General features: G+C 33.8%; 2 protein-coding genes and 4 pseudogenes across 2 annotated transcripts; all 6 read left to right on the top strand.

Annotated features, from left to right (window-relative positions):
- The first annotated feature begins 1510 nt into the window (after positions 1 to 1510).
- Positions 1511 to 5882, top strand: LOC147941441 (LEAF RUST 10 DISEASE-RESISTANCE LOCUS RECEPTOR-LIKE PROTEIN KINASE-like 2.5; annotated as a pseudogene).
- Positions 5883 to 6035: 153 nt separating this feature from the next.
- On the top strand, positions 6036 to 7262 carry LOC147941440 (LEAF RUST 10 DISEASE-RESISTANCE LOCUS RECEPTOR-LIKE PROTEIN KINASE-like 2.5 pseudogene; annotated as a pseudogene).
- A 2397-nt stretch (positions 7263 to 9659) lies between these two features.
- Positions 9660 to 15594, top strand: LOC147941439 (LEAF RUST 10 DISEASE-RESISTANCE LOCUS RECEPTOR-LIKE PROTEIN KINASE-like 2.5 pseudogene; annotated as a pseudogene).
- LOC147941438 (LEAF RUST 10 DISEASE-RESISTANCE LOCUS RECEPTOR-LIKE PROTEIN KINASE-like 2.5 pseudogene) lies at positions 15594 to 16391 on the top strand (annotated as a pseudogene).
- Positions 16392 to 18038: 1647 nt separating this feature from the next.
- LOC147941437 (LEAF RUST 10 DISEASE-RESISTANCE LOCUS RECEPTOR-LIKE PROTEIN KINASE-like 2.5) lies at positions 18039 to 20482 on the top strand. The gene is made up of 3 exons (XM_087458845.1): positions 18039 to 19024; positions 19120 to 19152; positions 19248 to 20482. The coding sequence occupies exons 1-3, from the start codon at positions 18226 to 18228 to the stop codon at positions 20393 to 20395; spliced, it is 1980 nt and encodes a 659-aa protein (XP_087314971.1). The 5' UTR covers positions 18039 to 18225; the 3' UTR covers positions 20396 to 20482.
- A 1316-nt stretch (positions 20483 to 21798) lies between these two features.
- On the top strand, positions 21799 to 22595 carry LOC147941436 (uncharacterized). The gene is made up of 2 exons (XM_087458514.1): positions 21799 to 22101; positions 22161 to 22595. The coding sequence occupies exons 1-2, from the start codon at positions 21799 to 21801 to the stop codon at positions 22593 to 22595; spliced, it is 738 nt and encodes a 245-aa protein (XP_087314640.1).
- Positions 22596 to 23433: the final 838 nt, after the last annotated feature.

Below are 23433 nucleotides of genomic sequence, written 5' to 3'. Positions count from 1 at the left end.
AAGCAAAGGTTGGAGGAAGATATCCAGACTAACTCGCGGATGATTTGGCCAGAATTCAAAATTGTAAGAAACAAGAACTCTTCGTTCATGCACATACCAGAGGGTAGATTGTATGGAGTCAAGATCACCGGCCACAATGAATGATTATGAGATATGCCAAATGGATTGAACCCATTACTGCATAATCCAAGATAAACATTACGGGGTTCTTCTGCAAATCGAGGATTTTGTTCTTGAAAATATTTCCACTCCGCCGCATCTGAAGGATGACACATTTCTCCCTCCTTTGATTTGTTCACAGCATGTCATCTCATCACCGCCACAGTCTTGTGGTTCTGGTAAATCCTCTTCAATCTATCAGCAATAGGTAGATACCACATACGACTGTATGGTACTTTGGTTCTACGTCGGGGATCCTTAGGCTTCCATCTTTGAGCACCACAAAAAAAGACAAGTCTTTTCCTTTTCGTCATCTTTCCAGAAGATCATACAATTGTTAATACAAACATCAATTGTATAATATGGGAGACCTAAATTGCGCATTAATTTTTTCGTCTCTTAATGTGAACCGGTTGCCATGTTTCCTTCTGGTAAATACTCATTCAACATTTTGCACACCGAATCCACTAACTTTTCACTCATATTATACTCCGCCCTATTTTGCATGACTCGAGCAGCTAACGATAATTGTGAGTGACCTTCATGGCAACCATCGTATAATGGATTTTTTGCACCTTCTAACAAGTCGTAGAATTTCTTTGAATAATTACGTATTGGTTCTTCTACATTTTGAGAACTACCCTCATGATAGTTATCATCTAAACCCACATTATAACGAAATACATCATTCACCATATCCACATATGGATTTTCTACTACATTACCCACATCTACATTATCCACTTCTTGATTACTACCAACATAACTTGTTCCTATATCCATATTGATTTCTTCCCCATGTTTATACCAAATATAATAATCAGGCATAAATCCATTGCTAAAAGGATGATTCCAAATTCTTTTTTCCGACATAAATTTATCGTTCTTACAACAACTACAAGGACAGTGGAACATACCCCCATTATTTTGTGCTAGGGATTGACTATTTGCAAATGTCATGAATTGCTCCATCCCCATTGTAAACTCCGCCAAAAAATTGCAGGTCACTTCATCGAACCTATTATACATCCATTCTCCAGAATTACTATAATTGTAATTCCCAGCCATTATATAAGAATAATCAAAAGATTTTTTTTCTTTTTTTTTTTCTTTTTTTTTCAAGATTTTTTTTTGTCTTTGCACAAATGTGTTTGTTTTGATCGAGTGAGGAGAGAAGAAGTGGTGAAGCTTGTATATATAGAGGCAATTTTGGCGACTACCAAGCGACTAACAAAATAAACGTGATTTTTAAATATTGGCAGTTTACGACTACGTTACGACCCGCCGAAAGTGTCGCGTAGTAGTCGCCAAATAACGACTACTCAGCGACAACCTGTACGACCCGCCGAAGATGTCGCATAATAGTCGCCTAATTGGTGACTTCATTGTGTCTACCGAATTAGTCGTAAATGAGGGACTATATAACGACAAGGCTACGACTGCATTTATAATTCTATATATGACTCGTAAGGTAGTCGTTAATTTGCGACTATTTTGACGACTAATGGATGTAATCGCAATTTAGCGACTACGTTACGATCGTTTTTATTTAGTCATAACATAGTCGTAACGGAATCACAAAATAGTCGCTAAATTTAGCGACTGAATAATAGCCGTAAAGTGTAGTCGGAAATGGCCGGTTTTTTTGTAGTGAGTTGCCACTCCGGAAAGATCCATCATCGCCAAGAGAAAGAAAAAAAGAATTGAGATGAATGAAAGGAAGAAGATGACAAGGCCACCAATCTCCAACCATCGGAGAAGATGATAAGCAACGACTAGGGCAATTAGAAGAGAGAAGATTCTTTGTTTTATTTAGATAATATCTTTATATTAGAAAGAATGTGAGAAAGAACGAAAAATAAAAACAAAAGGAAATAAATATAAAAAGCTAGTTTTGTCTTTTTAATTGACCATTATGGCATTGTAGAAAAGAACCGATGATGAATGTGGTAGTCTTCACAAATTTTTTTACTGTTCATCATATTTTCTTTAATTAACTCAAAAATAATCAAATCATGTCTCACATATCACTTTCTCATTCCCTCTAAATGAAGAAAAATAAAATGATAAAAAAAAGTCTCTTCGAATACTGACTAAAAAAAGGTATTTCGACTGCATAATAATTAAAATGTGATATTTTGGAAAATTGTCCAACGTCTTTTGTAGGATTTCTCGAAACACCAATGACAAATATCTCTCTATCTCAATTTCGTGTTTGTGTGTAATAATAGAGACTTCAAGAGTCCTTCATGGGCATTACCGTTTCCACTTGCTTCTTATCCTTACAAGACATGCATACGCCAAGAAATAAAAAAAATAACGTACGTGAGATTTTTTTTTTTTTTTTTTTGGTAAAAGGTTAAGATAACGTACGTGAGATTTGGTTAGAAAGACCAAACATAGGTTCCTTTAGTCCAGCTCTTACATTATATACAAAATCCATTCACCAATATCATCATCTCTTTTCTTCTTCTTCACGTACCATTTTTTCTTAAGATAATCAGTCTTTCCCCGAAAAAATCTATGTCCATTAAAGTCATATGGTTGCTCTTTGTGATCCCATCTTATGTTTTCTCAGCCAACGATCTTTATAGACACTGCAGTGAACCGTTTAACTGCGGTGATCAGAGCGGTCTTTTGTACCCTTTCTGGATTCCTGGCAGAGAGGAATGTGGCCACCCGATGTTCAAGCTCGAATGCAACACAAATTTCGCAGAGGTTAGTTTCTCCTCTGTGAAGTTCAGAATCTTAGACGCTGATTATATATCATGTAGGATAAGACTCGCCAGATCGGATTTTATCAACAATATTTGCCCCCATGATCCTTTAAATGTGTCCTACATGGAGAACGTCCTTCCGTTTGCTCCTAACACCGAGTTGCTAACAATTTATTACGGCTGCAACTTTTCACTTGAAGTTTATACTTTTGGTGGCATGATTGGTTGTCGGAGTGATGAAATTGTTCACAAAAGAAATTATTATGTGACAAGAAACCTCTCCTCTCCTTTACTCAAAGGAGTTGGTCTATCATTCAAAGAATTCGGGAGATTTTGCGAAAGAAACGTTAGTATTCCTGCATCTGGACATTCCCTCAACGCACTGCAAACAAGTCCGAGTGTAGAAAATCTAGGGAAGGCTCTTGAAGACGGTTTTGAGCTTGCACTTGACCAAGAGTGTGTGACGTGCATAGGTTCTGGGGGTGCTTGTGGATATAATAAGAGCTCAAGTGAATTCATCTGTTATTGTGTCGATGAACCACATAATGGTACTTGCGGTTCAAGGAAAAATGGTATTTCCTCTGTCCCATTAAATAAGAGTTTTAGGTTTTTTTTTATTTGTTCCATTTTATAGGATTTTCTCAACTTTTTATGGATAACTTATATTAATTAAACTATTTAATTATGACTATCGGAATTCTGCAGTACTCCCTCTATTCCATTCTATAAGTTTTTTAGCAAAAACACAATGTTGAAGAAAACATAAATGTTTTGTTATTTTTACATAAAACTTATTATTAAACATTTATACAAAAGAAAATTAACCAATAGGAAAAAAAACTGAAATATACAAATGGTCATAGAAATCTGGAAAAAATATTATAAGATGGAACAAAAACAAAGGCCTGAGAAAAAAATTTAAAAAAAAAAATATAAGATGGAACAAAGGGAATATATTTTTCTATTGGTTGAAGTTAAATAAACGATAAAATAAATATTGTTTTTAATAAAACGAGAGAGGAAGTAACATTTCTTGCCTACATATTCTAGCTTCCTAATGTTTTTTTTAATAAGAACCACCATTTGGGTATTGAGTGCCAAATGAACTTTGGTGTCGTTCCATTGATGCAGGAATCTCTTATGGAGCTGAAGCAAAAATAGGTGCTTAACCTTTTCCTATTCTTAAAGTATACCTAATGCGATTTTGAATTGTTTATCTTTTCTTAGACACATGATTTAATTTTTTTCTTACATTAGGTTCAGGAGTAGGTGGCACTCTGTTCGTGGCCCTGGTTTTAACGTTGTTTCTCCTAATTCTACGAAAGAGAAGAACATCGCATGATCTTGGCCAACAAAACCTCAAGACACTTATTCCACAACCAAGACTCAAAGCACTTATTACACTGAAGCAGTATAGTTACGCACAAGTGAAGAGAATTACAAATTCATTCACGGAACAGATTGGGAGAGGAGGATTTGGAATTGTGTATAGAGGAACCTTTGTGATGGAAGTTTGGTTGCAGTGAAGGTTTTTAAAAACCTAATGGGTGATAATGGCGAAGACTTCATCAATGAAGTTGCAAGCATGAGTCAAACATCTCATGTCAACATTGTTACCCTCCTAGGATTCTGCTCTGAAGGTTCCAAGAGAGCAATTATTTACGAATATCTCGAAAATGGGTCTCTTGATAAGTTCATCACAGAGAAGACCTCCATGGATATAGATTGGGCGACAATATCTAGAATTGCGCTTGGAGTTGGTCGTGGTTTAGAGTACTTGCACCATGGCTGCAAAACAAGGATTGTACATTTTGACATAAAACCTCAAAATGTACTCTTAGATGATAATTTTATCCTCAAAGTTTCTGATTTTGGCCTTGCTAAGCTTTGCGAGAAGAAAGAGAGCATCTTGTCATTGCTAGACACAAGAGGTACAATAGGGTACATTGCGCCCGAGTTATTTTCAAGAATGTACGGTAGAGTTTCCCACAAGTCAGATGTGTATAGCTACGGAATGTTGGTTCTTGAGATGATAGGAGCAAGAAATCAAGATTCGGTTGCTCAAAGCTCTGTATCGAACACAAGCTCAATGTACTTTCCTATACAAGGATCTTGACAAGGGACACTCAGGAAGGCTTAGGAGAGACTTCAATAGCATCAAAGAAGAGGAGCTAGTAAAGAAGATGACACTGGTGGGTTTGTGGTGTATTCAATCCTTTCGAGTCTTTTAGTCTTAGATGTATCATTTTTTTGTTTTATTATTTATAAAAATTTTAAATTATCTTAGAAAATAAATTTATTATATGAAGACACGTGTGGAATGGATTTCTAAACTAGATACTAAATTAATCAAACTATTTATGTCTCTAAATTATCTATGTTCTGATCTTTCGTTTGTTAACGTTGATTTTTACACTAATTGAATTTTCTTCTTCGACATCATGACTCATGAGTCAATGTCAATAATAGTAAATGCCTTTTTCCATACTTCCATTTTTTCTGCCATTTCTTTTGAACGAGCAACTGAAAAACAAGGAAGGCACCTTCACATATTATGTCTATTAGATTCAGAATTGACTTTGAAGTCGTCGTACAAGAATATATATAAAAAAAAAGTAGTAGAATCGTAAGTTCATTTAGTTGTAAACTTTTAATTATTACAAAACAACGACTTAGAGTCTTAGACCAAACCATTTTCCCAATTGCTTCGTCTCTTCATCTTCACCATTTTTTTAATTCACCTGCAAGTCTGCAACACAATGATCAATTTGTCTCTTTCGCTGACAAAATCTATACCTTATAGCTTCATATGGATGCTCTTTGTCATCCCATCTTATGTTTTCTCAGCTGAGCAGCATCAAATACTCTGCAGTCCCTCGTTTACCTGTGGCAATCGGAGCGGCCTCTTGTACCCTTTCTGGATTCCTGGCAGAAAAGATTGCGGTCACCCCGACTACGAGCTCGACTGTAGCGGAGGATTTCCAGAGCTTTACATTTCCTCTGTGAAATTTAGAAGAAAGAATCTCAAGTTTTTTTTTCATTCATAGTTCTGTATTTAGTTCCAACTAACCTTTTTCTGGCGCCATTCCTTTTTGATGCAGATGGCAAGAAGTCTACTAAAGCAACAACTGATTTGATTACATCACAGACTGATTACGATTTCCTTGTTTTTTTTATCCTTCTCTAGGTATTATTGCAGCTGCTGTTTCTATATCGGCGCTGGCTCTCATAGTCGCATGTGTGTTCTTACTCATCAGACGGAGAAGAAATACACAAGAAGCTCAGTACACAAGCAAGGACTATGATGTGAAAAAACAGAACCTAATGGACCTTATTCCACTCAAACACTATAGTTATGCGCAAGTACAGAGAATTACAAAGTCATTCGCCGAGGTGGTTGGGAAAGGCGGATTTGGAACAGTCTACAGAGGAACTCTTTCTGATGGTCGTAGTGTTGCCGTGAAGATCTTGAAAGACTCAAAGGGTAATGGGGAAGACTTCATCAATGAAGTTGCAAGCATGAGCAAAACTTCTCATGTCAACATTGTTACTCTTCTAGGATTCTGCTCTGAAAGTTCGAAGCGAGCAATTATTTATGAGTTTATTTCGAGCAAGAGGTCATCAAATATGGACTGGAAGGAACTATATATGATCGCGTTAGGCGTTGCTCGTGGTCTAGAGTACTTACACCATGGCTGCAGAACAAGGATTGTACATTTCGACATTAAACCGCAAAATGTACTATTGGATGACAATCTTTCTCCGAAAGTGTCAGACTTTGGCCTTGCTAAGCTCTGCGAGAGGACAGAATCGATATTGTCACTGCTGGAGGCAAGAGGAACGATAGGTTACATTGCACCTGAAGTGTTTTCAAGTGTGTACGGTAGAGTCTCCCACAAATCAGATGTGTATAGCTATGGAATGTTGGTTCTTGAGATAATTGGAGCAAGGAACAGAACACCAAATGAAGACCCTTCATCTAGCACAAGCTCAATGTACTTTCCCGAATGGATATATAAGGATCTTGAGATGGGAGACAACGGAGGGCATATGGAGAATGGAGTCAGCAGCGAAGAAGACGACAAGATAGCAAAGAAGTTGACATTGGTAGGTTTGTGGTGTATTCAGCCTTGGCCATCAGATCGCCCAGCGATGAACAGGGTTGTAGAGATGTTGGAAGGAAACCTTGATGCTCTTGAAGTACCTCCTCGACCTGTTTTGCAGTGTTCCGTAGTGCTATTAAAGAATGTTCGACCCTCTCAGAGGATACTTCGGTTTACACAGAAGAATGTTCCATAAATGTCGCATAAAGAAAGAAACCTACTTGGAACTTATTAAACTATGAAAGCAGCAATATATATTAATGAAAGAAAATGTTATATGATTTTTAAAGGGTTCTCATAAATACCACTAAAAACACTAAAATGAGTTCGTTTTTTTAACAATACCAATTTTAGTTTTTTTTTTAAATACCACTAAAATATATATTTTTTTTCAAACATACCACAAAATTGAACTAATTTTTTTATATTAAAAACTAATCTCTAAATCCTAAACACTAAACCCTTTTTCTTATTTATTTTATTAATTTAACTATGTCTTCTTTATCTCTTTGTATATTGCTTTCACTATGTGTGAGATGTCTCTTTATTGGGTTTTAAGGTTCCAATTAGAAGATTCAATGAATTAATGTTTTAATTGTTATTTGGAGTTCTTGATCCTTAGGTTCTTTGATTCAAATGATACTTAATGCTAAAATAGGACGGTTCACCTTTTTAGACTCTAGGTTTTTCTATGCATCAAAAGTGTTCGATAGAATGCCTGAATGAGTGTGAATTGAGCAATATATTTCTAGCCTACAAAAATTGATGTCATGACACATTGTGGACTTAATGAACTTGATTGTAATGTAAATTTGGCTAGGAGGTTGCAAATGAAAGTTTAGCAAACTAATAGTCAAATTTAGTTTCTAATGCCTTGAAAGAGGGTTAGTCTATTATTGTGTTCATGTTCTAAAACGGTTGAATTCCATATTTCATTTTCCCATTAATCATTGATCTCTGAAATACCCTATGATCAAATGTTCTAATCTTATAAGTTAATCAGTTATTTTCTTTGCATTTTTATTTACAAACCTGTTACCAAACAAACTTCCTTTGTTCGTTTTAGCTATTTACATACTCTCGTAAATCTTTAGTGTACCATTTGTACTTGTGGATTTAACCCCGTACATATTGCTTTGCAGTGAAGTGTATCGGGTAATTACTCGAGCAATCAGTATGTTCGATAAATGTTACATAAAAAAAAGAGACCCTTGGAACCTATTAAAGAAAATTAATGTGGCAAAAAAATGTATTATCAAATGACATCTTAGCATTTTAAAGCAAGAAAAAAAACAAAACAAACAAAAGACTTTAAAATGATTTGTAATCAAAAACTTGAAGCTAAATGTTCTTGTCCAAAAATACTTGTCTAGGGAACACAGCCGATCCTATGGAAAGGCAGTGCTTGAACTTGAAAAATACTAAACTGATCAAATACAACAATCTTGCCGAGACAATTAGTACTAAATTTTACTGTGATACGTCCAGAATACATTATAATGTAACAACAACAATAAGAAAAAAGATAATGTCTGTACCCAAATGAAAATGCATTAAACTTACATCCTAAATTTATTCCTCTAACATCTATAGTCTCCTAAATCACCTTTGGTCAGCTTTACAAAAAAATAGTGAAACAGATATAAGAGGCAGGGGATACTATTCTTCTCACTGAGAATTGTATTCCATAATTTACTATATAAAAGTAGCTTTCAGTCTGTGCAATAAAAAAAGTAAACAAGTCAAATAATCAAAGATCTATACGAATTTTCTGACTGTTCTTGCTTCAAATACATAACATAAATTTATTTAGCAAACCAAAACAAAAAGGTTTATTGTCAACAAACCCATTGTCCATCTTTCGTCTCTTCATCAGCTTCGTAGTCTTCTCCGTTGTTGACCTCCCGTCGTGCTTCTCTGCCGATCAACAGTATGAAGAGTGTAGCTTACCTCTGAGATGTGGATCTGGACAGCAGGTGTTCGATTCGAACACCACGTACCCGTTCTGGGGATCCAATAAACCCAAATTCTGCGGCCAACCATCGTTCGAACTCTTCTGCGCGAATAATCAAACCCTATCCCTAGATACCGGGGATCTCAATCTTCGCGTAAGATCTGTGAATCTGGAGGATCAAGTAATTACCGTTAAATGAGAGCTGGTTAGATGGGAACTGTCCACAGATTTGGAACTTCACTGGAGAAGAGTTTACAGTAAACCCTTCCACCGATAAGATTGACTTGTTCGATTGCCCCGAAAACATAACCTCGCTATCAAATATTTCTTGCCATACAAGCAACGACAGTCGGATAACATACCATCGCTATCAAATATTTCTTGCCATCAGGATGCAACGATTCAACGAACTCCATCCACTTAACAGTAATTGTCTTATACATAACAGCTATACACTGGAGTTGCAGTTATGATAAGACTTGGAAAGGGTAGATATTATAGAAAATGATCCTATCTTGGAAATCTTTTTTTTTTTTTTAATGTTTAACAAATGGCTAAAAGACATGATTTTGAAGTCTTCCTACAAAATAAAATTAAAAAGCTTGGTCAAAGAGACCAAAACGTACCTTCATTTATTCAACTCTTGCAAAGCCACGATATACTTACACCAAAATCATTGACATATTCCTTCATCTCTTAACCATTTTTCCTATTACTTCCAACACAATGATCAATCTGTTTCTATCCCCAACAAATTCTGTGTCCTATAGAATCTTATGGATCCTCTTTCTTTACCAATCATGTGTTCACTCAGCTGATGAGCTTCATAAACACTGCAGTAGCCCGTTTAGCTGCGGTAACCAGAGAAATCTCTCTTACCCTTTTTGGATACCTGGCAGAGAAGACTGCGGCCACCCTGACTTCAAGCTCGACTGTAGCGGAGGTTTCGCAGAGCTTAACATCTCCACTGTTAAATTTAGAATCCTCGAGGCAAATTATACTACTGGTTTCATAAGACTTGGCAGAATGGATTATATCAACAATCTTTGTCCTCAAGACCCACCAAATGTGCAGTTCAACGAAAACGTTCTTCCATTCGGTCCTGACACCGAGATGCTGACGCTTTATTACGACTGCATCGGAGACTTTTCACCGTATGTTTCTACTTATGTTGGATTCTTTGATTGTGAGGATGATGACACAAGAAATTTCTATATAACGAGAAGCCTCTCATCCCCTCTACTTGAAGGGATCAGTGCACTTTTAAACGACTTCAGGGGATCATGCAGAAGAGGCGTCAGTATTCCCGCTTCTAGACAAGCGTTGGATACACTGGAGAAAACTCCGGGTACAGATAATCTAAAGAAGGCTCTTGAAGAGGGTTTCGGGCTTGAAGTTTACTCATATTGTCAGATGTGCATATCCTCAGGAGGTAGTTGTGGACATAACCAAATGTCAGGTGGATTTACCTGCTATTATATAGACGAGGCGTATAGTCATACTTGCGGTTCTAGAAATAAGGGTAAGATTTCTTGCCCCCACATGTTCTACTTTCCTAATAGGTCAACAATAACCACCACTTGTCCCTTCCTCAAATCTTATTATATAAAGTATGGTTTCAAAAGTTACTAAGTCACCATATCATGTGTCAATTTCAAAAATTATTAACTTATCAGATCGTGACAAGTGTCAATTTTATATAATTTTTTAATTTTAAAAGAAGAAAATCTTTCTAACTCACCCGATCGTGACACGTGTCAATTTCAAAAGTTACTAACTCACCAGATCGTGACAAGTGTCAATTTTACACAAATTTCTAATTTGAAAAGAAAAAATCTTTTTAAAAAATCAAGAAATAAAAAATTACTAATCATAAAATCTTATTATAAAAAGATCATGACATGTGTCAATTATACTGATGAGATATTGACATGTATCAAAATTATTATTTTTTCAAAACAGCTAATTAAAATAATAGCGTTAAATCTACAAAAAAATTACATGTTTATATCTAAAAAAAAATTTCCTAAATCAAAAAGGAAAATTAACAAACTAATATATCTTTCATTGTACGCTAATTAAATTATACGTGTTTTCTTAATTTGATTTTGATATGTATAAACAAAAAAAATAATTCATTAAACATGTATATTATTATTAATCAATAAATAGGGAATAACAAATCTAAAAAGAATAACATAAGTTATGTCAAAAGAATTGTTATTTTTGAAACCTAATAGGACAGCTAATTAAGAAAATAACATTATATCTACATAAATTTACATGTTTAGAAAGCTTTGATATTTGATTTTATCATGATATAATTTTGCTTATCTATTATGGGTCTTTTATTTGTGCATGTTCTTCAATGGAAGCTATCATATGCAATGAAATGGAATCAAAGTATATAAAGCCCGCTAAATTAATCGAGGATGGAGATACTGATGGATGTTCCAAAAGTGATTCTATAGTTAGTAGCATTATAAGTTTCGAAGATTAATCGATGGTTGATGTTTCTGGTCAAAATCTAGAGTTTTCTCTTCTAGATAATGTCAATGATTCCGGTACTGAAACAAAAGCTACTTGATCGAGTAATTGAGAAGCGATTTTGAAATTTGGGAAGTTAGAACTGTAACCCGTTTTAAAATTGGTTTCAAACCGGATTTATGTGGTTTTTTATCGGATTTGGTTCGTAAACCGTTTAAACCTAGGTATATAGAGAAATATATGAGAACTTTTGATTGGGTAGAAATTAGTTGAGAACTTACGATTCGAGAATATTTGAGACGAGGTCATAGTTCTAAGTAATTTTGGTACAATGCGATACTTGTGAGTAGTAAACAGGTCATCAATCCTTTAACGTGATTATGACATTTATCATGTTTTTGATTGTTTATAAAGTTTTTATTTTGAATTGTTTATAATTTTTGAATTTTTAATTTTCTTATGTTATATTAACTTTCTTTTAATTTCTCAATAAAAAAACTTTTATTGGATTGGTCATAAAATCATTGTACTCGAGTAGATAATTTTCACCAGTTGTTCATCCAAAATATCTTTGGAGTAAAAAAATTTATGGTTAAAAAAATTATGTCACAAAACAATTATAGTAATTATAAGAACTATAATTATGCCAAAATGAAAGTAAAGCAACATAAAATTTGTTTAATTTGTTTAAAAGACATTTTAGGTGGTGATAAAGAGCATACTTTAACAATAAAATAATTTTGGGTGTAAGAGCATATTTTTAATGGTAAAACATACAGTAAAATTGGACATGGTTATTAATTATATGTTGTTTTGATGAATTATTTGTATGTAAAATATTTTGTAATAAGTTGTGGAATGTTCTTGAAATCTGACAATAATAATATTTGTAATGATGAGTATTTGGAAAAAGTTTTGGTGGGGTATAAATTAGCTTTAGATTATTGTAATAATTGTTATAATATATTTAAGATATAAAAATATAAATAAGTATATGAAGGTAAATATAAATATGATTTTTTCTCTAACTAAAATTATTAAAATATTTACTTCAAGAAATATTTTTTGTTTCAATTTTTAAAAAATTGTTTAGGTTTTAGCATTTATTTTCTTCAACAATTTTAAAATCCGCACATCTTGCAGGTCCTAATCTAGTCACATATATATATTTGATGTTATATAGAGAAAAAAAAACACTTCCAATGCTCAAAAAAAAATTTAACTCAACATATATATCACCAAATTTTGTTTCAATTCAATGATTTTTATTTGGTTTGAAAAAAACTTATAAATTAAACTATTTCATTTGTTTTTAATAATAATGAATTATCAGAATCCGCACCATTACTATAACACATGACTTAACATTGGTAATAAATGACATGTCGAATACCTATTGAATATTTTAAATCCTATGTGGACAGCGTTATGAGCTTATAGCTATGCGTGGGTATATTTTGTATTAATTTTTTAAAAATTGTTGTAAATTTTATAATAATTTAAATAGCTATACATTGATATGTAGTATGTAAAAATATTATAGTGTTTTAGTTTTGGTTTTTTATAATACAAATGTTCTTTTAATCATATTTTTATTTATTTATACTTATTAAATTTAGAAATAATTTATTTTTTCAAATATTTCTTTTATTTCCATATATTTTGAATGTTGAAGTCTTAAAGGTGCAAAACAGAGTTGAACATTTTGTTTATTAACGTTCTGATCTATGCTTTTTGTTTATTTTTGCGTTTTCAAATATTTTGTTTTAAAACATCTAACATTCGTCTCTAAAATCTTAATTCAATATGCGCATATGCTTTCTCATTCTATAGGAGATATGCAGCTAACTGCAAATATGGTTGTTGTTCTGGTTGCCCCAATCATAATGTATTTCTATCACGGTGTTTTGATGTATATGATAAAAAATTACACAAATTGATCATCAAATAGATATAACAACTGCAACATGTAATGAGAAGACATCGCTGATCACATGCACCAAAGATTCTATACTTGACATGTCTTCGGAATACATAGATCGAACTCCATAAAAGACAAGTTAACATTTATTAGATGTAATATCATATTACATGCATCATGATATAAACATTATTTGCTTGTTCTATATAAATGCCTCGAGAGTTTTCTTGATTTTTTATTTTACTCTACAAAAACTATAATCTAATAAACTAATAAAAAATTTATGCACAACCCACCTAGCATTCATTCACCCATAATCAACAAAATTAAGAAAATTCAATCAAGAAAAATACTAAAAAAAACCTATAAAAGTTTCATCACCATCAGTAATTTTCAGTACTAAGATTATTAGTTTATATTAAAACTTGCTAATACTATACCTCACCACCATACCACAAGACAACACTCATTTTCTTCTTCCTTCTTCATCTTGCTCGCATAACTTAGATCTTATAACAAACCCCATTAAAGTCTTCTTTATTCACCATCCTCCATTATATTGGCCAATGTCTTTAAATCATTCATTGTGGATCTAATATGCTCTTGAACTAATTCTAATCTCCTCGAATACACTCCAAAGTCCAGAATCTAGTGTCTCCTCCACCGTTCGTCACCTGCATTAGCATCAAGCTAACACACCTAGAGCAGGAGCACCACCTACAGGAAACCCACCTATTACAACCATCATCATATATCCCGTTGTACCATTTATCATTTCTTTGATCATAGACAATACAAAATTTTTCACCGTCTCTTCTATCAATCCATAAAGATTCCTCCCATCGCTAAAATCACAGACCCCGACCACATTCACGTAATAATTAACAGGATTGCCCCATCACATGACCTCCAATTATTATTTATACTGGAAAAAGATCTAGGGTTAATCAAATATTTTTATGTTAATATTCTTTTGTTGTAAAATAAGAATGTAAGTTCATATATTCCATGTTTGACAAAAGAAAATTTACATTTTTTTTAATTAGTGAGGTGGCTAATCACTATTGGTGGTTTTTTAAATTCTTCTTTTTCTTTAAAAATATAAATAATATATAAATTCTGGAGAAATTTACAAATATTTTATTATATAGATTTAATCTTTTAAAATTGTTAATTAGTGAGGTGGCTAATCACTATTGGTGATTTTTTAATTTTTCTTTTTCTTTAAAAATCTAAATAATATATAAATTCTGGAGACTTTTAAAAATGTTAATTAGTGAGGTGGCTAATCACTATTGGTGGTTTTTAAACTTAGGTGGACGCCTTTAAAATTGTTAATTAGTGAGGTGGCTAATTACTATTGGTGTTTTTAATAATTTTTTTAATCTTTAAAAGTGTATAAATTCTGGAGATTATATAAAATATTAATTAGTGACATGTCAAATCCCGATAGGTTGTTTAAAATCTTATGTAGACGGCTTGAGAAGCTTATATCTCATACTTTTTATTAGTATAGATTTAGCATCATAAGTCTTTATAATTGTTAGTTATATAAAAACTTTGTAAAATTAAATATTTAATAATTACCAAGAAATTGATTTGATATTTAAAATCTACTTTTTGGTTAATTATTATTTTTAAGTAAGATTTTCTTATTAATTTTACATATTTAAAAATAGTTTTTAAAAGGGTATTTTTCAAAAGTGTAAACAAAGAGAGGGCATTTTTCCAAATTCCCTCAAGCTGTAATTCAAAGTTATGTATGTAGTTCAAACTGATTTTATTATTTGTGCAGGTCGATCCATAGGTATAAACTTCAAGGCAAAAGCAGGTGCTTATTATTAAAGAAAGCTGATTTGATTTCAACACTATAGTCTTATTATTATTTGTTTCTTTTTGTATTCGTCTCAAGGCATTGTGGCTGCGTCTGCATTGGTGGGGGTCATTCTTATAGGTGCTGGTGTGTTTTGTGTAATCAGCTTCCAAAGGACGACATCAGATGATCTACGAATACAGAAACTAAGGGCACTTATTCCACTCAAACACTATAGCTATGCGCAAGTACAGAAAATTACAAAGTCATTTGCCGAGGTGGTTGGGAAAGGCGGATTTGGAACTGTCTACAAAGTAACTCTTTCTGACAGTCGTTCTGTTGCGGTGAAGATCTTGAAAGACTCAAAGGGTAATGGGGAAGACTTCATCAATGAAGTTGCAAGCATGAGCAAAACTATGTCAACATTGTTACTCTTCTAGGATTCTGCTCTGAAAGTTCGAAGCGAGCAATTATTTATGAGTTTCTGGAAAATGGATCACTCGATAGGTTCATCTCGAGAAAGACCACAATGAGCATAGACTGGATGGCACTATACAGTATCGCTCTAGGAATTGCTCGTGGGCTGGAGTACTTACACCATGGCTGCAAAACGAGGATTGTACATTTCGACATCGAACCACAAAATATACTCTTAGATGACAATTTTTGTCCTAAAGTTTCAGACTTTGGTCTGGCTAAGCTCTGCGAGAAGAAAGAAAGCACCATGTCACTAGCAAACACAAGAGGAACAATAGGTTACATTGCACCTGAATTGTTTTCAAGAATGTATGGTCGAGTCTCCCACAAATCGGATGTGTACAGCTACGGAATGTTACTCCTCGAAATGATAGGAGCAAGGAACAAAGAAAGAGTTGAACATAGCTCTGCTTCAAACTCAAGCTCTATATACTTTCCTGAATGGATATACAAGGACTTGAGAAAGCAAACACTAGAAGGCTTACTGAGGATGGAAACAGTACTGAAGAAAAGGAGGTGGTAAAGAAGATGACGCTGGTGGGTTTGTGGTGTATTAAACCTTCCCCATCCAATCGCCCGGAGATGAACAGAGTTATAGAGATGATGGAAGGAAACCTTGATGCTCTTGAAGTCCCTCCTAGGCCTGTTTTTCAAATTCCCGCTGCGCCGCTTCAAGAATCTTCTACGCTCTCAGAGGATATTTCAATTTACACAGAAGTATGTTCCACAAATGTCTAATAAAGAAGAAACCTTTTTGGAACCTATTGTTTATATTCCAGATTGTGTCACCAGTCATCAAGTAAACTGTCAACGCTAAGGCTTATTTCATTTTTTCTGTCGAGACCTATTTAGAGAAACCCGTCGAAAGTAACTCATTTTCAAACGTTCTGCGATCTTGCCCTCTAGCAGCTTGCTTTTCTTGTGTGCTGCCAACAAATTTCGTTAGATGTTTGATGGAATCCGGATAGATTTCAGAGTCGCAGTAACCACCAGAACAATATAAATTTACAGTTAGTTAATGTGCATCAGTCATCGGTGAGAGTTCAGTTGAGTTTATCATCATATAATATAAATTTTTTAAACGTAGAGAAACTCGAGAATTTTTTTTGTGTGTCCATTGCTGAGAAACTTAGTATAATTTTTTTACTTTTAATATAACTTAATATTTTTGATATAATTTTAGTTAAATATTTATTTTGTTATTTTGTTTTACAATTTATCTTAAATTATATTAAAGAAATTATGAATATTTTTAAACATAATAAACTACATATTAATATATTTAATATTATTAATTAATTAGATTTTATACCATATATCATATTATCAATAATAAAATTATAAATACTAATATAATTAGAGAAAGTTTCACAATACAATTTTCAACTCTCATAATTTGTTTGATCATACTAATAAAATAAATTGGATTTTAAATTTATTCACTTGATCTTAATACATTATAACTAAAAAACATTTTTATATCAAAAATAACAAGGAAATAATTTAGTCTTTGATAATAAAATATCCACAATGTTGACTTTTCCAGTCTTATAATTCTTCCATTGTCGATACGAAAAAGACATATTTTTAATGTATGCAGAGAAAAAAAAAATAGGAGAAAGTATGGTATAAGTTGACCAACAAGTCTCTGTCACTTCCACACAAGATTTAATCCCATGTTTTGGATATCTTTCTGAGATAATTCTTAAGCACATAATTAATTCACTTGTATTTGCTATCTGTTCAAACAATAATTCGAAACTAATAAAATATTAAATATTACACAAAACATGATTATTAGAAGAAACAAAAAAAAAAATTAGATTAGAAAATGGTATATATAATCGTTTTTCTATTTAACTAAATATGTATATTATTGTATATTGTTAACGAAATTTATATCCCACTATATTAATTGGGAAGTACAAATATGAAACTAACCTTAAAATATATAAAAAAAATTACATTCATATGCCATTAGAAAAACATAATTAATTAATTAATCTTTATTAATTATTAATAAACAAAAAAAATCATTAACAGACCAAATTAAATTAAATCTACAAAAGTAAATAGAATCTATTCCAATCTAAACTAATTTGTACTTGAATATAAAAAAAATATTATTAAAAAATTAACAGCTAAGATTTTAAAAATCTAATCGAATAAAATCTACAACTACAAATTTTATCAACATTTTTTACCAGGACAAGTTAAAATTTTTATTAAAAAACTAATAGATAAAATCTATATCAGTTCCGTTTAACAGCTTAGATTTTAAAAATTAATAAATAACATAATAATAAAATAAATTATTACAAATTTTCATCAAAAAAAAAGTTCAGCGGCGGTTTTCCGCAGGTTAGTACCTAGTATTATATTATAATCTACCTTTTCGTGTATTTTTGTTTGTCACTAAATCAGTAATAGTGACTCACTAGCCTTCCTTGACTTGTCCTTCTCCTTCGTGAGCTATATTGTTTCGTTTCCACAATTCCACTGGCTTCTTATCTCTATCTTTCTTTCTAACAATACATAAGACCTTCACCAAGACGCTTCATTTTCTTTCTTTCTTTTTTTTCACTTGCAGCACAATGATCAATCTGTTTTTATCCCCAACAAAATCTATATCCCTTAGGATCATATTGATGCTCTTTGTTATCCCATCTTGTGTTTTCTCATCTAATGATCTTTACAGACACTGCAGTCAACCGATTAAATGCGGTAATCAGAACGGTCTCTTGTACCCATTCTGGATTCCTGGCAGAGAAGAGTGCGGCCATCCCGAGTTCAAGCTCGAGTGTAGCGCAAGATTTGCAGAGGTTAGTTTCTCCTCTGTAACGTTCAGAATCTTGGACGCTAAAAATGTCTCTGGTACCATAAGACTAGCCAGATCCGATCTTATCAACGATCTTTGTCCCTCTGCTCTTTTAAATGTTCCCTTCGTGGAAAACATCCTTTCATTTGCTCCCAACACCGATTTGATAACAATTTTTTACGGTTGTGACGTTTCACGGGTGGTTTATACTTATGGTGGCATGCTTGGTTGTCCGATTGATAAGACTACTCTCAAAAGAAATTACTATGTGACGAGAAACCTCTCGTCTCCTCTACTTCAAGGGATCAGTTCATCTTTAAACGACTTCAGGAGATTTTGCGAAAGAAACGTTAGTATTCCCGCATCTGGACCTTCCCTCGACACACTACAGACAAGTCCGACTACAGTTAAACTAAAAAACGCTCTTGAAGATGGTTTTGAGCTTGGTCTTAACCAAGAATGTCAGATGTGCATAGGTTCTGGGGGTGCTTGTGGATATAATAAGACCTCAAGTGGATTCATCTGCTATTGTGTAGATGAACCACGTAATGGTACTTGCGGTTCAAGAAAAAAAGGTAACATTTCTTGCTTATAGTTTCCTAATGTTTTTTTTTTTTTATGAACCACCACTTAGGTAATGAGTTCATTTGGTGCCGTTCCATTGATGCAGGAATCGCTCATGGAGCTGGGGCAAAAATAATAGGTGCTTAACCTGACCTTATTGCTAAAGTATACCTGAGTAAATTCTGAAATTTTTTTATCTTGTAGAGATGATTATTTTTTTTCTTCTTACAATAGGTTCAGGAGTAGGTGTTATTCTGTTCATGGTCCTGGTTTTAACGTTGGTTCTACTAATTCTCCGAAAGAGAAGAACATCGCATGGTCTTAGTCAACAAAACCTCAAGACACTTCCACAACCAAGACTCAATGCACTGATTCCACTGAAGCAGTATAGTTACGCACAAGTGAAGAGAATTACAAATTCATTCGCGGAACAGATTGGGAGCGGCAGATTTGGAGTTGTCTATAAAGGAACCCTTTGTGATGGACGTTTTGTTGCAGTGAAGGTCTTGAAAGAAATAAAGGGTGATAATGGTGAAGACTTCATCAATGAAGTTGCAAGCATGAGTCAAACTTCTCATGTCAACATTGTTACTCCACTAGGATTCTGCTCTCAAGGTTCCAAGAGAGCAATTATTTATGAATTTCTGGAAAATGGGTGTCTTGATAAGTTCCTCTCAGACAAGACCTCAATGGATATAGATTGTACAACACTTTCAAGAATTGCGCTTGGAGTTGCACGTGGTTTAGAGTACTTGCACCATGGCTGCAAAACAAGGATTGTACATTTTGATATTAAACCACAAAATGTACTACTAGACGACAATCTTTGTCCCAAAGTTTCAGACTTTGGCCTTGCTAAGCTTTGTGAGAAGAAAGAGAGCATCTTGTCATTGCTAGACACAAGAGGTACAATAGGTTATATTGCACCTGAACTGTTTTCAAAAATGTACGGTAGAGCTTCCCACAAGTCAGACGTGTATAGCTACGGAATGTTGGTCCTTGAGATGATAGGAGCAACATGGAATAAAGAAAGACCTTCTCAAAACTCTGCATCGAACACAAGCTCAATGTACTTTCCTGAATGGGTATACAAGGATCTTGAGAAGGGAGACACTGGAAGGTCTATCGAAAATGGAATTAACTGCAAAGATGAGGAGATGATCAAGAAGATGACATTGGTGGGTTTGTGGTGTATTCAATGTTCTCCATCAGATCGCCCAGCGATGAACAGAGTTGTAGAGATGATGGAAGGAAACGTAGATGCTATTGAAGTCCCTCCTAGGCCTGTCTTTCAAATTCCATCAGCGCCTTTTGAAGAATCTTCTACGCTTTCGGAGGATACATCGGGATATGAAAGCAGCAAAATGCATTCATCAATTTAATATACCATCTACATAATGAGAGTGTTTTTAACATGATTTTCAATGTACTATTCTTATATTTAAACCACGTTATCCCTTATATATTAACCAGAGAGAGTGTACTAAGATCACCAACTTTATGCACAACATCAAAACAAACAAAATGAAACTTATGCATCAAAATGATAAATCTAAAGTTTTAATAAAGGCTCCTAATTATTTTTTTTGCTTTTTTACTTTTGTTCCTTCTGCATCTACTCTTACCTATTTGTAAGAGTAACAATAAACCACAAAATTTAGCACTGTAGAGAAATTGATATTCTTCTGACACAGAATACTAATTTAGAATGAGAAAAATTGAGCTAGTAAGTTGTAACTACGACAACAACGGTTACATCTACAACATATGTTTTACATCTACGACATTACTAGAGTGCTTTTAATATGATTTTCAATGTAATATTCTTATATTTAAACCATGTTATCCCTTATATATTAACCAGAGAGAGTGTACTAAGATCACCAACTTCATGCACAACATCAAAACAAACAAAATGAAAATTATGCATCAAAATGATAAATCTAAAGTTTTATTAAAGGCTCCTAATTATTTATTTTTTGCTTTTTTACTTTTCTTCCTTTTGCATCTCCTCTTACCTATTTGTACGAGTAACAATAAACCGCAAAATTTAGCACTGTAGACAAAGTTTATATTCTCCTGACAGAGAATACTAACTTTTGAAAGAGAAAAATTGTTAACACTATAATCTTATATTGTATAGTTTATATATGATTAGTATAGAGTTGGTGTATTAAGTTTCCCTTAGCTTAATACACTTAGTATATATAGACTTGTATTGTTTCTGATTCCAATTAACGAGAAATTAGATTCTTCTTTCATCTCTCTCTCTAACTGTCAACATGGTATCAGAGCAAGAACGTTAGTGAGAGAATCTTCTTCCGCTTCATTGAATTCGATTGATTCATCATCCGATCTTTCGATTTCTCTTTTGATTTCTCATTCGATCATCTTCTTCTCTTTGGGTTTCTCTTTCTTTTCTTTTTTGGAGCTCAAATCCAGCTCGATTTCACAAAATTGCTTCGCGATGAGTGCGACGTTTAATCAAATTGCTTCTCTCTTCGTTGTACATCTCTTAATGGCGATTGCGGTGTTTGTTATCCTCGTCGTTGCTCTCGTAAGTGTTCTTGTTGCAATTTTCTCTGTTTGAGAGATTGGTGTTTTCCGATTTGCTTTTGGTATCGTATTCTTGGTTATGACGAATTCAGTATCCGATTCGGCTCAACAACCTGATCAATATAATAATCCTTACTTCCTTCATGGCACTGATCATGCTGGATTAGTTTTAGTCTCGGATAGATTGACTACAGGTGCAAAGTTTAACTCATGGCGAAGGTCCATGTGAATGGCTCTAAATGTCAGGAACAAATTGGGATTTATTGACGGTACGATCTCTAAACCATCATCTGATCACCGTGACTATGGTTCTTGGAGTCGTTGCAATGATATGGTATCTACTTGGTTGATGAATTCTGTGTCCAAGAAAATAGGCCAGAGTCTTTTGTTTATTCCAACTGCTGAAGGGATTTGGAAAGATATTATTTCGAGGTTTAAACAGGATGATGCTCCGAGAGTTTATGAAATAGGGCAGAAGCTGAGCTCACTTCATCAAGGAGCAATGGATGTGACTGCTTATTACACTGAATTGGTAACTCTTTGGGAGGAGCTTAAGAACTATGTAGAACTTCTATTTGTACTTGTGGCAAGTGTGAGTGTAGTGCTGCTTTGTTATGGGAGAAGTTGCAACAAAGGAGTCGGGTGACAAAATTTTTGATGGGACTAAATGACTCGTATGAAGCCACTCGTCGTCATATTTTGATGATAAAGCCCATGCCATCGATTGAGAATGCTTTTCACATGGTGACTGAAGATGAGAGGCAACAGAACATTGCTAAGCCTACTCGGACTGATGGTGTTGTTTTTCAAACTTCTGGTCCTCCTACTACAAATGTTTCTGATGTTTCTCCTTATGCTGGACCACCTGATCATGTGGCTTATGCAGTTCAGAACTCCTATCGCCCAAGGCAATCTCGACCTCTCTATTGTGGCATGTCAGGAAATGTTGTTCATAAGTGCTTCAAACTTCATGGTTATCCACATGGATACATTCCTGGTTTCAAGAGTATCTCTTCTGGTTATTGATACACAGAGTTTTAAACCCTATTTTCCTACTGCAAGTGCACAGCAAAGAAGTAGTACTTAGGGGTCGAATCCCACGAAGACCAAGTTTTACTCTATGGTTCTATTGGTTCAATTTCAAGCTAAGACAATTCAAGGTTGGTTTTTGGTAACAATTAAGCGATTAAAACGGTATAAAAAGGCAATAAACAAAACACTAGATCAGGGGTAATTCTTGGGAATTTCAGAGATAGCAACCAAACAACTATTCAGGGCATAGATTAAGTACCAGTCTAGAACTCAAACATAAATATAAACTGATCCACTGTCGTGGCATCAATAACTCTATCTGATCGATTCTGTGCGGAAACGCGGAGCACGTGCTCAGACATCCGGAGCACATGCTCGGCGGTCCATAAACCCTAAACTGTCGTTTGAGCCCAGAATCGCAGACAAGCATTAAAGAACAGGAATGATAAGTTCACAAATCACCTACACATCAACTTTCGCAGGTCTAGGATAATTTGCCCACTAATGTCTTTTCTAGCAACCTATTACACTTTTGATGAATAGATAAACCTAAAATCATAGATTGGGTGATCAAATCAACCTAAGCATTAAGACTAACAATAGTGAAGACAATCGATTATATAAAGCCCTATTTGTGTTCTGTTGCTAACCCATGAAACCCCTTTTGAAACCCCTAATCTAGCAAAGAAAACTACTCAGACATAGAGAAATGAATCATAACAAAAGATGAGAAATTCAATGACATAAAAATAAAAAGGGTTCAGAGAATCATAAACAAGGTAGCCGCTCTTCCTCCCCCACAAAACGTCGCTCAAAAACCCAAAAGAAAAGA

Source organism: Camelina sativa, chromosome 7 (assembly GCF_030686135.1).
Source record: "Camelina sativa cultivar CO46 ecotype springtype chromosome 7, ASM3068613v1".
NCBI classification, from domain to species: Eukaryota; Viridiplantae; Streptophyta; class Magnoliopsida; order Brassicales; family Brassicaceae; genus Camelina; species Camelina sativa.
Note: the sequence above shows the minus strand (reverse complement) of the source record. Positions and strands in the feature narration are given on the sequence as shown.